General features: G+C 56.5%; 5 protein-coding genes across 5 annotated transcripts; 2 read left to right on the forward strand and 3 right to left on the reverse strand.

The window, feature by feature from the left end:
* Nucleotides 1–116: 116 nt before the first annotated feature.
* mndB (Beta-mannosidase B) lies at nt 117–2831 on the reverse strand (the record flags this gene model as incomplete). Its single annotated transcript, XM_036640748.1, has 3 exons — nt 117–1192; nt 1245–2644; nt 2701–2831. 3 exons carry the CDS (start codon nt 2829–2831, stop codon nt 117–119), a joined length of 2607 nt encoding a protein of 868 aa, XP_036494128.1.
* A 574-nt stretch (nt 2832–3405) lies between these two features.
* Nucleotides 3406–5610, reverse strand: CGCS363_v008900 (Dipeptidyl-peptidase 5; the record flags this gene model as incomplete). The annotated part of the gene is made up of 3 exons (XM_036640749.1): nt 3406–4062; nt 4112–5062; nt 5119–5610. The coding sequence occupies 3 exons, from the start codon at nt 5608–5610 to the stop codon at nt 3406–3408; spliced, it is 2100 nt and encodes a 699-aa protein (XP_036494944.1).
* A 2232-nt stretch (nt 5611–7842) lies between these two features.
* Nucleotides 7843–8865, forward strand: CGCS363_v008901 (uncharacterized protein; the record flags this gene model as incomplete). The annotated part of the gene is made up of 2 exons (XM_036640750.1): nt 7843–8081; nt 8157–8865. 2 exons carry the CDS (start codon nt 7843–7845, stop codon nt 8863–8865), a joined length of 948 nt encoding a protein of 315 aa, XP_036494943.1.
* A 343-nt stretch (nt 8866–9208) lies between these two features.
* Nucleotides 9209–11207, reverse strand: vps36 (Vacuolar protein-sorting-associated protein 36; the record flags this gene model as incomplete). The annotated part of the gene is made up of 2 exons (XM_036640751.1): nt 9209–11039; nt 11107–11207. 2 exons carry the CDS (start codon nt 11205–11207, stop codon nt 9209–9211), a joined length of 1932 nt encoding a protein of 643 aa, XP_036495087.1.
* Nucleotides 11208–11885: 678 nt separating this feature from the next.
* CGCS363_v008903 (THP3-like protein) lies at nt 11886–13557 on the forward strand (the record flags this gene model as incomplete). Its single annotated transcript, XM_036640752.1, has 3 exons — nt 11886–11964; nt 12031–13291; nt 13344–13557. The coding sequence occupies 3 exons, from the start codon at nt 11886–11888 to the stop codon at nt 13555–13557; spliced, it is 1554 nt and encodes a 517-aa protein (XP_036495086.1).
* Between the last annotated feature and the right edge of the window lie 294 nt (nt 13558–13851).

The raw sequence follows: 13851 nt of genomic DNA on the forward strand, positions 1-13851 counted from the left end.
TGACGAGAATGGAATCCCCAAGGAACCAAAAGCATCACCCCTTCAGAAGTGAAATAGTCCGCCATGTGAATTTCTACAAATCAAGTCTACTCTAATCATCTATCTACTGCGCCTCTCTACTGATAAATTGCCAATGAAGACTCTGGCGCCCCAAGATATGTCCACCTCAGCTTCTTTGCCTCTATCCCTTGAACACTAATCACCTTCTCGACACCTGGCACAACATCAAATCCGTTGTCGCTCAGCTTCATCCCCCTCTCCTCTTGAATGATGAAGCCCTTCACCGGCTTTTCCGCCGAGACAACCAACCTCCCCTCCTCCGCAACAACCTTAACCTTTCTATCAGAAAACTTCAGGTACTTCAACGGCTGCGGCCAAGCAAAGTCCTCCGCAACAACCGCGCCATCAACCACCAACGTCGCGTAAATCACAAACGGCACATCATTCTCCGGGTCGAAAGGCACCCTCTCATCACCGAACTCCTCCTTCAAAGCCGCAAGCTTCGTTTTCCCCAGAACCTCAGTCGTCGCGTTCGCAGCAATCGTGACCGCCCTCTCAACCCTCTCCCTAACTTCCTCGCCGGTCTCAATCGACACAATCCTAACCTCAACAATCCCCTCAACATCCACCGTCTTCCCACTCGCAACCCACACCTCGAACTCCGTCCCCCGCGCCCCTAGTGTCGGGTCCGCATGGCACTTCGTCCACTCGTCCACTCTCCTGCCCACACACACATCCAGCCCCCTCAGCGCCCGCCCGATCGCGTAGAACGCCGGCTTCGGCACGAGCCAGTAGTCCACCACGGCCCAGGAGACAGTCGGCCAGCAGTCGTTGAGCTGCCACACCAGCACGCCGCCGCAGCCGCGCTGCCCGGGCCGGCCCCAGTCGCGCCGCCACGCCTTGTACGCGAAGGACATGGTCTCGGCCTGCATCAGCTGCGTGAGGTACGTGAACCACGCGATGTCGTACTTAACGGAGAAGTTCTCGGCGATGTACGTCATCATTCGCCGCTCGTGGTCGTACGCCTTGTTGCGGAAGTCCATCGCCATGCTGCCCGGTCGCCGCTGGCTGGCGGAGGTGATCATCGCCGTGGTGGTGGAGAGGTGCGGGTAGCCCTCCTGACCGAACTCGCTGATGAAGCGCCCTGTCATCTGGGCGGCGTCCTGGTACTTGTTCATGGTTCCGTGCCAAACTGGTTCAAGTCAGAAAGATAGCTCTGCATAACCGGTCTGGTCGAGACTTACTATTCCACTGATGGATATCACCAACGCTCGGGTCCGCGGTCAGCTTCCCGTCGCCCCATGGACTACTCGGATGATACACGGTCCATGGGCTCTCCTCCCGCACCACCCTCGGCAGCAGCTCCTCATAGATATACCGCGCCGGAAAGCTCGACTTCAGCCACGACTGCGGGTCCTTGTCCTCCTCGAACTTGTACTCCAGCTGGTACCGCTCCTGCACCTGGTAATCCTCATTATTCCCCGCCCAGATGACAATCGACGGGTGCCCCCGCATCCGCCTCAGATTCTCCCGCGCCTCCGCCTCGACGGACGCCAGGAAGGACGGATACGTTGGGTAGCTCCCGCACGCGAAGCAGAAGTCGTGCCAGACCAGCACGCCCAGCTCGTCGCAAGCCTCGAGGAAGGCGGACGCCTCGTACACGCCGCCGCCCCAGATGCGCAGCATGACCTGGTTCGAGGCGACGAGCAAGCTCGCCCAGGCGCGGTAGCGCTCCGCTGAAATGGTTGAGAGGAAGCTGTCGCCGGGGATCCAGCAGGAGCCGCCGGCGAAGACGTCCGTGTTGTTTATGCGGAAGTAGAAGGACTTGCCGCGGGAGTCGGGCTGCTGGACCAGCTCGACGCGGCGGAAGCCCGTTTTCTGCGTGTGCGTCGCGAGGATAGTGCTGCCGTCGGCGTTGGTGAGGGTCGAGGTGATTGTGTAGAGGGGCTGCGGGCCGTGGGTGAAGGGGTACCAGAGCTGGGGGCTCTCGAGGCGGAAATCCGTCTCCGCGGCGCCGGTATCATCAGGCACGAGGTCTTTCTGGAGCACGACTTTGTCGTCGAGGGCGAATGTTACGGAGAGCTTCGCCGCGCCGCCGGAAGAGCCTTGCGTGCTGGCGATGATTCGCCCCGAGACGGAGCCGAGGTCGGGGCTGACTTCGCTCTTGACCCAGACGTCGTCGATGCGGGCGACATACTGCTCCAGGTACACGGGCTTCCACACGCCAGCCGTGACGAGAATGGGGCCCCAGTCCCAGCCCCAGTGGTACTGCGCCTTGCGGACGGGGATGCGGCCCTGTTCCGTCTGGCGCGCGATGAAGCGGTGCTCGTGCGAGTGCTGCTCGACGAGTTGCCTGCCTTTGAGAAGAGCAGAGGCGAAAACGATTTCGAGTGTGTTGGTGCCGCTGGGGTTGAGGTGCTGCGAGACGTTCACACGGTGGCTGAGAAACATGTTGTCAGACGTGAGGATCTCTGTGCCGTTGAGGGTGACTGTGGCGAAGGTGTCGAGGCCCTCGAAGACCAGATCGGTGATGAGGTTGGAGGCTGACGAGGATGGGGTTGGGAATGTGGTACGGTAGACCCAGTCCTTTTCGGCGACCCATTGGACTGCGAGCTCGTTCATGTCCAGGAAGGGGTCTGGGATTCTACAAGGTTATGTTAGAATGGGGCTTTCTGAGAGGGACGACGAGGCTTGTCTTACTGCTTATTGGCGAGGAGGTCAACATGGACTTCGCTGGGCACCTTGGCCACCGGAAGCCATGAAGTTTCTAAGGTATCATTTTTTTGCTTAAAGGACCAGCCAGTGCTGAGATCATGCCGGAGGACCGTCATCTTGAAGGTGAGAGTGATGTGCGGTTGAGGTGATGATGTCTCAACTCTCGATGCCCGGACGAACCAAGACGGATGCGTGAGAGCTCTCGGAAGCTCTTCGCCTGAGATTTATAAAGAAAAGAACAAAAACAAGTCACGATGCCTCCGTTCAATGTCCAAGGTCACCGGGCCAAGACCGAGACTCGGGCGCACCCCACATTTTGAGGAGTCGCGACGGCCGGTTGGGTCGGGAGTCGTACGGCTCGGGGTAAGACTGTCCGCAATGTCACCACGATGTCGAATCAGCGACGGCAGAATCCAGAAATCTGCCAAGTAGGGTAGTTGACGGACGGAAGTTTGAAGCTCCTTACCGCTGAAGGCTTCTACCCATCCACTTGCACGGCAATTTAAACTCCCGACCCACTGATGATCGATTTGGTGCCGGAGGCTTATTGTGCCGGGTCGTGTAAGTCGACGATGGCTAGTCTGCCATTGTCCTTGTTCCAAATGCATTTTTAAATTGCAGAAAAGCGACAAAATTCCGATTTGTATTTTGTTCAGAGACTTCTGTGTTGTTTCCTGTTGTCATGCCGCTCTAGATATTTCTCGCCTCCTTGCCACCGATATGCTTCTCCATCCACTCAAAGACAGTATGGTGCCAGACCATTGAGTTCTCGGGGTTGAGAACCCAATGACACTCGTCGCTAAAAGTCAGAAAACGACTCTTTACGCCCTGAGCCTGCAAGGTGTTGAACGCTGCCAGGCCCTCGGTGATGGGACATCGGTAGTCCTTCTCACTGTGGATGATCAACGTCGGCGGCGCATGCTTCCAATTCCGCAACAGCTCCGGACGCGCCGGGTTCCACTTCTCCATCTCCTCGCCGTTGCTCCATAGGAACGGCGCACCCCCGAATTCCGGCCCGCCGCCGGTGGCGTCACTTTGCAGCATGAACACCGGCAGGTTGAAGATGCCGTCATGCCAAATTGCGCACGCAAACTTCTTGATCATGTCTTGTCCGAACATCCAGGACACCATGTAACCGCCGTATGATGCTCCCGCGACGATAGCGCGGCTGTGGTCGAGGTACGGCAGCGGCTTGAGGTACTCCATCAAGTTGACGAGATCTTGATAGGGTGCACCACCCCATTGGCGATAGATTCGTGCTGTAAAGTCAACGCCGTAGCCTGTACTGCCGGCGATGTTGGGTGCGATGAGAACGTAACCCTGCTGTGCCCAGAGAGCCATGTTCCACTGTGGTGTCGTTAGTTTGGTAACCGCGGTAGGGCTGTTAGTCACGTACCCTTGTTGACCAAGAGTCTAGCCAAGAAGAAACCGGTCCCCCATGGGGTAAGAGGATCCAGGGGTACTTCTTCGTCTCGTCAAAGTTGGACGGCTTAATGATAAAGGAATGCACGACAGCATCATTGACACCCTCGTACCAGAATTCAGAAACCATGCCATGCGACAACCCATACTTGGCGCCATGCTTGGTTGCCGACGAGATGACTCTTGCTTGGGTGGTCATCGAGACGTCAACAATTTGCCACAGGCTGCTGTCAACTATGTTGTTGCTGGTGACAAGAAGCCTCTCGTAGTTACCCTCTTGTAGGGGATAGAAGGCGGTCACGACACCACTTTCCACGAGTGATGTAGCTTCGGCGTCGTGGCGGAGCTCGAGATGTGATAGTTTCACTCGCCCGCAGTCCTCAGTCGTGATGAGCAGAGAATCAGAATCGCCCGCGAACTCAAAAGCTTTTGGGGGCAGGCGAGGCCTCTTTCCAAAGATCATTCTGTGCACATCGTATGCGCCGAAAGAGCTTGTATGGCCCATGTACAGCCTCACATCTGACGGGCTATCATAGGACGAGTGCAAAAAGGCAATCTTGGAGCCGTCAGGCGAGAATCTAACGTTGGCATAGAAGGCCTTGGTCTCGGAGATGCCCATGACAATGGCTCTCGGACGGACAGTGGGCGCCGCGGTGAACGAGGTAAGGGGAACATAGTAGACATGGGAGATGCCAGAATACTCTGGTGACGAAGGCGCGGTGTCCTCAGCGATGAAGGTGATGCCCTTCTCGCTGACGTCGAAGCTGTCTCCCGGGTCGGCGACATCGTACATGCCGTAGGGCGCTTCGAGAGTGGTGCCTCTGATGGCGTTTTGCAACTCCCCAGCAACTCCCCACTTACCGTGTGCATTGATGAGAGTCGAGTACCAGAGAGCGTACTTTTGCGCCTTGTACAGCTCGTTCCACTGACACACGTGTTAGTCACAGCCAGACAAGTCATAGCAAGGCCGAGTCAACCTACAACTCTGACATGATAATCGTCAAAGATGCGACCGGTCGACTTCTTCTCGTCCGCCTTGTCATTGAACAGGCCTCCGTCGGGGCCGACCAATCCGGCAACGACAAAGGCGACGCTCCCATCGGCGAGAGCCTTCACTTTGAGAGCACTGATGGGCGCATCATACTCGGCAGCAACGTAGTGCTCCTTGGCAGGTTCGGCGCCATCAGCAATCCATATCTGAGTGGTCCCTTTGTCGCCCGACTTCAAGTAGATGATGTCGGTGCTGGTCCCTGGGATCCATTGGGCATCATGGACCTTGTCGCCGTCGGCGAGCTGCTGCGAAGCCCCACTCTCGACGGCCATGAGCCGGACCTCCTTGAGGGTCTTCTTGTCGTCGAAGCTGTGGGCCGACTGGGTGTAGAGAATCAAGGAGCCGTCTGGACTGGGAACGGCAGGGCCGCGGCGGGGAGCACTCAGCAGCACCTCGGGGGTGAATTGCTTGGCCACGCGCATTTTGAGCTGGGGTTGAGGGTGATGCCGGGTGGTGAGAATGTGAGAAGTGAATGAGCGCGTGACGGTGATGCAACGCAAGGGAAGAAGCACTTGCTGCTGCTGTGTGATGCGAATGACGGACGCGGGCAGGACCAGAAACAGCAAGGAGAATATTCACACGAGAAGCAAAAGTTGAAGAAGTCGTCTTGGCTTCGAATTGGCGTGATGCTCTGCTCTGTCAGACATACGAATGTTGCTGACGCACTCTGCTTCGTGGGACGCGACAGCACTCAGAGTTGGCTTGGGTTCCTGAGGTTGCTGCTGCCTTTGCGGCCTCTGAGCTTCCTTCCACCTTCCCCGTTGGGATGGGGACTTGTGAGGCAGCAGCCATTGGGAGAAAGGGCAGGTACGCAGCTCGGTACGTGCCTCCCTTACCTGCCTTTGCTATCGGACAGGCGCCAGGCAAGAACTTTGCCATGTGCCGTTGGAGAGCTCATTGGATCCAATTGGGTTCATTCGGCTGAAGTGTGGTGTTAATTGTTAGTGCATCCATCAACCACTGACCAGACGTACTTCTCCAGCGAAGGACTGGGTCATGTTCAAAAAGTTACGGTGTGTTTCCAGTTATCTCTTTTTTCCGACCTGTCAACTCCGTCAATGTGCGTCTTATTAATGGTATTTAATGCTTTCAACCTTTTTTTTACGAATAAACCCTGCCAAGCCCTGCAGGTTGGAAACATTTTGCTGCATTTTTGGTACCTACCGCACGCCACGCGGCCCCCTGGTTGGGTCTGTCTGGCAGGGTATGTACCCAAGGAATGGCACCGAGGACTGAGGTGTTGGGCCGTCTAAGGCATTCGTCCTGAGCTGTCTCAAGCCCGGAAGAGAACCGGACGGGCAACGGCATGCACGCCGAATGGCAGGGCCCACCCTCAGTTAAGCAGAATTGCCCGTTTTGTCCTTTTAAGCACTTGTCCGAAGGGAATCATGCGATATCACGAGTATGACCCCCACTGATGGGCACGAAACTCCAGTCTCCAGGTCCCGACTGACTCCCATCGTCTCCACGCTCTTTTGTCGACAACCCCGGAAACCCAGTTTTTATAGTGTACGCCTACACTACCTGCCCAGGAGGACGGGTGTACTGCCGTAGTACTTTTGCTGCTGCATTGCGCTACACAGCCCATCGGCCGTCGCTCCGACTCAGGCCCTTCAGGAATGCGCTCCGATGCCGTGACTGACAGAAAGGCGCCCCAGTGGCTGCTGCTGCTTGTGCTGTTTCCCTCCACTGGGGCCATTATCACACCGGAACTTCGGGCTAACATGGCCCAAAGTCTCGCAAAGTCTCTTTAATAATACCTTGGTAGCAAAAGGTAATAATAATACCTCGACTCGAGACCACCAGACCAGCACAAGACACAGAGACACAGACCTGTCCCGCCCGCAATCCCACGCTGTCACCCATTCCTTCGGGGTCCTCGTACCGATTATCTCCGACTTCGGTCCCCAGTAAGCTGAAATTTTCGACCGTCGATTCGTCAAACACCCGACCAGGGGATCCGAAATGCCCACTCTGCTTCACTAAACTCCTACCCGTCATTTGCTGAAAGCTGCTTTTTCCGGGGTCTCAAGACACAAAAAATAAATCGGGCGCCTCCCGGTCAAGCTCCGTTTTAGCACCAGGACCTAGGACCTAGGACCCGACCTGAGCAGCAGCAAAGCAGAGTAGCACCAGCGCCAGTCACGAAACCGATCCCCCCGTTCGTTTCGTTCGTTTGTTTCCCTTCTCACAATGGAATCATAGCTTTCCCCATAAGCTGGTCCTCTTCCCCAGCTTGCCTTCCTTCTTTGGGTTCCTGTTTCTCTGAACTCTTCTTCTACTACTTCTCACCCATCTCCCCTCCTCCGCCTCACCTTCCCTTGACTCTCCTTCCCCAGGAGGAAAATCGAGACTACCTTAGTTCCGTCCTTTGCATTCGTTCAAGTGAGGTTGTGTGTGCTTTGTTTAGCTCCGGCCGGTTCCCTCCACGACGTCACCCATCCTACAGACGTCACACCTTCTCCAAATTCTGGGCGTATTATTTATTGCTCAGGAAAGCCGTCGCAAAGCGCAAAAGCGACACTGGGAGTACCACAGCCAACTCAAAGTCACCGAGAACCTGCTCGTCGCCAGCAGCAGTAGCATATAACGATCTCGAGGCGTCTGGCTCCGAGAGCCAACACTCAAATACACACCCTCACAATAAGGCCCGCATGGCTGAGAGGGACACCAGACCAGAGGGGCTCGCTCCCGCAACGACCGTCGCGCCGCCAGACCTCAAGATCAAACCGCCAAACCCGCTGGCGCTCGCCCAAAAAGTCGACATGGAGGCCAAGATGCGCGAGGGCACCAAATGGAACACAAAAAACCTGGGCCCGCGCCTCGGCGTCGACTTCTTCAGCGCCGCATGCGCCGGCACGCTCGTGGCTCCTCTCGTGTCCATCATTGATCGGTAAGCACCCTCGCAAACACAACCCCCTCCCAAACAAACAGAACGAACGAAAAGGCTGACCGTAAAACCCAACAGCTCCATCATGGAAAACGCCTCCGGCCGCCGCAGCCTCGGCGACTGCGTAAAGTCCTGCCTCCGCGAGCTCCTCCTCCGCCCCCACCACGTCGTCTTCAGCAAGCCCTTCGCCCTCATCTTCGCCCTCTACGGCGGCACCTACCTCACCGCAAACACCCTCGACACCGCCGTCGCGACCGCCCAGAACAAGCCCGCCTCGCACGTCACCGCCGGCACCGCAAAGTTCGCCGCCTCAAGCACCGCCAACATCGGCATCTGCATGTACAAGGACCAGGTCTTCGTCCGCATGTTCGGCCCGCCGGGCGCCACGCCCCGCCCCGTGCCCATGCTCTCCTACGCCCTCTTCGGCCTGCGCGACTGCCTCACCATCTTCGCGAGCTTCAACGTCCCGCCCCGCATGGGCCCCTGGCTGAACGAGCGCATGGGCGAGGAGGTCGCGAAGAAGGTCAGCGGGTTGACCGTCATGCAGTTCGCCGCCCCGGCCATGGTGCAGTTCGTCAGTACGCCGCTGCACCTGCTGGGTCTGGATATCTACAACCGCCCCAGCGCGCCGGCGGCCCTCGTGACGTGGAAGGACCGCTGGCAGGTGGTGGCCAAGAACTGGGGTATCAGCACCATGGCGAGAATCTGCCGTATCATCCCGGCCTACGGTGTTGGTGGTGTTGTCAACCGCAAAGTGAGAGGGAGCCTCATGGAGAAGCTGTCATGAGCTTGGCGGGGTGTGCGTGTGCGTGTGTTTTTGAACCTTTGAACGTCTTGATCTGATCTGGAATGCGGCCAACGAATTGGTTTTCTCTTTGGTTGTCAGTATTACCCTTGGGCATTGGTTCATATGGGCGGCGTTCAGGAACTTCAACTTTTGCTTTATGCGTCTGGGGTAGAGAATAGATCGGGGTACCAAAAACCCTGTCGGTGGAAGCAAGATCGGCGGTACACTTAGACGGCAGACTGCGCGGGAAACCCAGGACTCATGTAGAATATAATGCGCTTTAATGTCTGCAGACGCGCCGACGCGGCGCATGATAGATATCCAAGTCAACAATACATTTCCCTCACATCAGCCCGCTCTCCTTGAGTGCTTTCAACACCTCGTCCTCTTCCCAGCGGTGCTTCTTACGCCTGCGCCTCGTGTCTCCCGTGTCAATGTAGTTCTTCCAGAACTTGAGGCCCTCGATACCCTCTTCGCGGCACAGGACCCCGCGCTCTTCAGCCATTTCCAATTCTTCCTCTGCCACGCCGATACTCCAGCCAAATCTCTCGGCGGCATCGCGAGCAGTGACTCCGCGACCGAACTGCCGCCAGTCCCAGGGCAGCTCTTTTTCAGGTGGAAATTCGTGTAAGTCGTCCAGCCAGGACACCAGACCCTTGATCGTAGTCTCGTCCGTGCGGTCACTGCTCTGAACAACAAGCACGCCGCTCTTGAACTTGCGAAGCCGGACAGGCAACTTGAGCGACTCCCACATCTGCGCAGCTTTCTCAAAGTCCATCGGACTGACGAGTTCGACACCGCCACGGGCGCGGTTGAACATGGCCCACAGGTCAACCAAGTTGATGATTCCTCCGGCCTTCTTCAAAACGCCACGAGCATCGTCTGTCAAGAACTCTGCAAGATTGCGCGCGAGCTCCGATAGGTACAGAGTTTCAGAGCTGCTGCCGCCCACGATGTCTTTTGTGGTGACCAGGCCAAGCTGGCTTGCGGATTCAGCCAGGAGCGCGTTGGCTTCGGATGCCGCAGCGCCACTCCCGCCATTCGCTTGTCTTGCAAATCGTTCGGCCAGTGCCACAATCTCCTTAGCAGACGCCATCAAGGCGTCGAGGTCTTCAAAAGCGCTGCCTATCATCACCTCGTTGTTCTTACGCATGTCGAGACCTCGCTGTTCGAGACCTGCAATGCCAACGCCTTTGGGGCGCTCAGGGGCAGCAGCAGGGGCTCTCACGACAGCGCCATTATCGTCAATTGTCCGGTTGCTCTGAGGAATAGGTGGAGCACCTTGGAGAAGCCATTTCCGTTGCGTCATCGAGCCTTTCAGCCTTTCGTAAAAGATCTTTTCACCGCCGCCTCTGAAGGAGATCTTGACGCTCTCTGCTGTATCCGGCACAGCAGCAGTCGAGTTGAGGGTAGGCCCCGGAGACTCCGTCCGCTGCGTTTGCTCTTGCGCGACTGCTTGTGGTATATCCTGCGATATGAGCGGTGCCCCGCAAATCTCGCACGAGAGAAGAGACGGGTGGTTGAGGAAGGTACATCGAGGGCACTGGAATGTCGCGCTCGGGTCGGAGGACTTTTGCGGGAAGCCCGAAATGTTGGAGGCGGCAGGCCAGGGAGGTAATGATCCCCCATCTTCTGGCCTGGTGGATGTAGGTCGCGGTCGCACTGCGAGCGGCGAGCCGACAGTAGGGCTCGCTGGGGCAGGTGTCCGGCTCGTGGCGTTAGAGATGGAGGCTTTCAACACGTGCGCCAAGCTGGGTTTGATGCCACAGGCGAGACATGGCGGTAGAGGAGTGTGGATGTTTGCTGTCGTCGGATCGAAGTTGGACGGCACCGGATTGGAGAAACTGCAGATGGTGCACACCCAAGTCGCAGAGGCAGCTGCAGGGTCTGGCGGGGGCCGATATGGACTGTCCGCTCGGGCAGGGGAGCCAGCGCCAGGTCGAGGAGACGAAATGGCAGATGCTCTCGTCTGAAGAGAGGATCGCTTAAGAGGTTTTGGTATCAACGTAATCTTTGCCGATGACTTGAGGAAGCCCGCATAAAATTCGTACCGATCAACATCCTTCAGATCGAGGGCGACGGAGTGTTTGCGCGGCTCTTCCTTGTCGACGTAGCAGATTCGATGGGAGGTCAGGTAGACTTGTCCATTTTGCTGGTGAGGAAGCTTGAACTTGCTAGAGAACGACAACCTTTGTTAGCCATTCGCCCAGCTTCGAGGTCAACTTGAGTGCGGTGGCATACCCCTCGTAGAGCCCAACGTTGTCTTGGACGAACAACAAGACTTCATCCGGAAGATAGGAGGGCCGGAGAGCGGTCGTGAGGTCGATGTGTTTTAGAAACATCCGTCATATCTGTTGGGAGGGAATCCGGGGATAGGACAGCATGCGCAAGCACTGCGTCGATCTGAGGATTTGGTGGGGGGAACAACGGGCCGCGAGGTCAGGTACGGTCTCGGGCTGTGGGGAGGGTCGGCGTCCTGCTTGTGGATTGTTCAAGAATCGAACATGATTCTGGCTGAAGAAAAGACGACTGCTAATGTCAGGTCTGTAAGCTGGAGAAGCAGCACAGGTGCCTAGGTTGATTCAAAGTCGGATTTGTAACTGATGGCGTAGCTAACTTCAAGGCGTCAGTTTATCTCGCAGAACTACCCCACGGTTGCTGCGAACGCCGACGGAACGTGGGCGCCTCTTATCGCCGACAAGCCACATTAGCGATAAGACATGCCTTATGTAAGCCGCATTGTCGTCGCGGGCTCAGGCGGCTATTTTTGGGCTTGGACACACACATTATTGGTCCCCACTCCACGCGGTCCCATGCCTGAAATCCCTCGCCCACAGACCACCCGTCATTTCCACCGCCTTTCACGGAACCTCCCCAACCTCACTTCGTCCATCTCTTTCTCACATCCGCAACACCAACGACCGCCGCCGACCACACGTCGACCCAAAAAGCTCTTGCTTGTCGAAATTCGTCCAACAAACTAATCCACGTCAGAAACAGCCCTTTTCACCGCCGACACGATGATGCCCACCAGCTGGCCGGCGCCGCCACCAGGCGTCCCCTACGCGGCACCTCCTGCCAACTACGCCTATCCTCCCAGTGAGTTCCCCCGAAATCGCCTCATCTCTGCTCTCTGCAAGTCCGTTTACTGACTGCTCTTTCCAGATCCAGCATACACCGCAGTCCAGGCTCGCCAGAGCTTCGGCCAGTATCCTCCTCCCCCTGCCGCTGCCCCCGTCTACAGCTCGCCATCCCAGACCACGGTAGCCTTCGAACAAAACGCTCAAGTCCCGCCACCTCAACCTCAACGCAAGGTTGAGTGGCCGCCCTCTGTCCGCGACTATGTCCAAAAGTCCTTTTTGCCTGCCAACATGGATCCCTCTGTGTCTCGCCCCGAGATTGAAGCCAAGCTGAAGGAGACCATCTCCCATCACATGGAAAATGGCACTCTCGAGTCCACCGACTGGACGAACGTGCCGTTTCCTGCCGCTCTGATTAAGAACGAGCGACAAGTCCAGCTGAACTCCACTCCGAGTGCTGCCTTTTCCTATGATACACGATATGACACTTCGACGCCCAACCCGAAGAAGCGCAAGTCCAATGAATTTACTGCGGATGACAAGACTGTTCCTTGGCGCTCTACTAACAGCAACCGATCCAACGCCCTGGAAGACCGCATCTCTTTCGCGTCCCCCGACAAACGAGCCAGCTTCGACGAACCTCTGCCCAAGTCAAGTAAGTTTCAGAAGCAGTTGGAGAAGCGACAACGCCGTTTCGATGGTGGATATAAGTCATCCTATCGATCGCCCAGTCCTCCGCCTTCAGATGGTCCCGTTGTCGGCACCAGTGAGACCTTGGAGAAGAGGTACCTTCGCTTGACAGCTCCTCCCGTGCCCTCCCAGGTCCGTCCGGAGCGTGTCTTGCACAAGACGATGGATCTCCTCAAGAAGAAGTGGAAGAAAGAGGGCAACTACTCTTACATATGCGATCAGCTCAAGTCCATGCGTCAAGACCTGACAGTGCAACGGATCAAGAACGACTTCACAGTTTCCGTCTACGAACTCCACGCTCGCATCGCCTTGGAGAAGGGGGACCTTGGTGAGTATAATCAGTGCCAGACCCAGTTGCGTACCCTGTACGCCAAAGGCCTGAAAGGGAACCCCATCGAATTCAAGGCATACCGCATTTTGTATTTTATTCACACCGCCAACCGTACCGGTCTTAATGATACGTTGGCAGATCTAACCACAGCAGAGAAGGAGGAGCGGCCCATCAAGCACGCAATGCAGGTGCGGTCCGCTCTCGCCTTGGGAAACTACCACAAATTCTTCCAGCTTTACCTGGATACTCCCAATATGGGAGCGTACCTCATGGACATGTTCGTCGTTCGTGAGCGTCTCGCTGCTCTGTGCAACATTTGCAAGGCGTAAGTTTCGTCCGCCCATCATTCGCTCGCACATATGCTAACTATCGGACAGATACAAGCCAGACGTAAAGTTACGGTTCATCACTGAGGAGCTCGGCTTCGAGTCCGACGTTGATGCGGCTCAATTCATTGTCGACTACAATGGTCAGCACCTTCTCGAAGAACGATCAGAGTACATCGCTCTGTTGACCGGCAAAGCCGGACCACTGTTCGAATCTGCGAGGACCGAAGCTTTCCGCAAGGTTGACATCAAAGGCCAGATCTGAGCTGCTCGCCCATCTTTCTCTTCTCATCACAACTTGCTCTACACCTCCTTACTCTCCTCGTGCCACCGACCTGAGGCCTTGCGCATGGCCATCCCTTCCAAACCTTTCCAACCCGTTCACATCTCACAAAAAGGACCTCTCGGGTACCCGAATTTCCTCGTAGACCTCATTTTTATTGTTTTCTCCCCCTCTCTCGATTGTCACTTCACCACGCTTGTTCACCATGCATTTCCTGCGACTCTTCGAAGTACCAAACCTCGTTGTTGGTTACGAACTCACGATTTTACCGATCTG

Source organism: Colletotrichum siamense (assembly GCF_013390195.1).
Source record: "Colletotrichum siamense strain Cg363 chromosome Unknown KSG_Cg363_contig05, whole genome shotgun sequence".
Classification (NCBI taxonomy): domain Eukaryota; kingdom Fungi; phylum Ascomycota; class Sordariomycetes; order Glomerellales; family Glomerellaceae; genus Colletotrichum; species Colletotrichum siamense.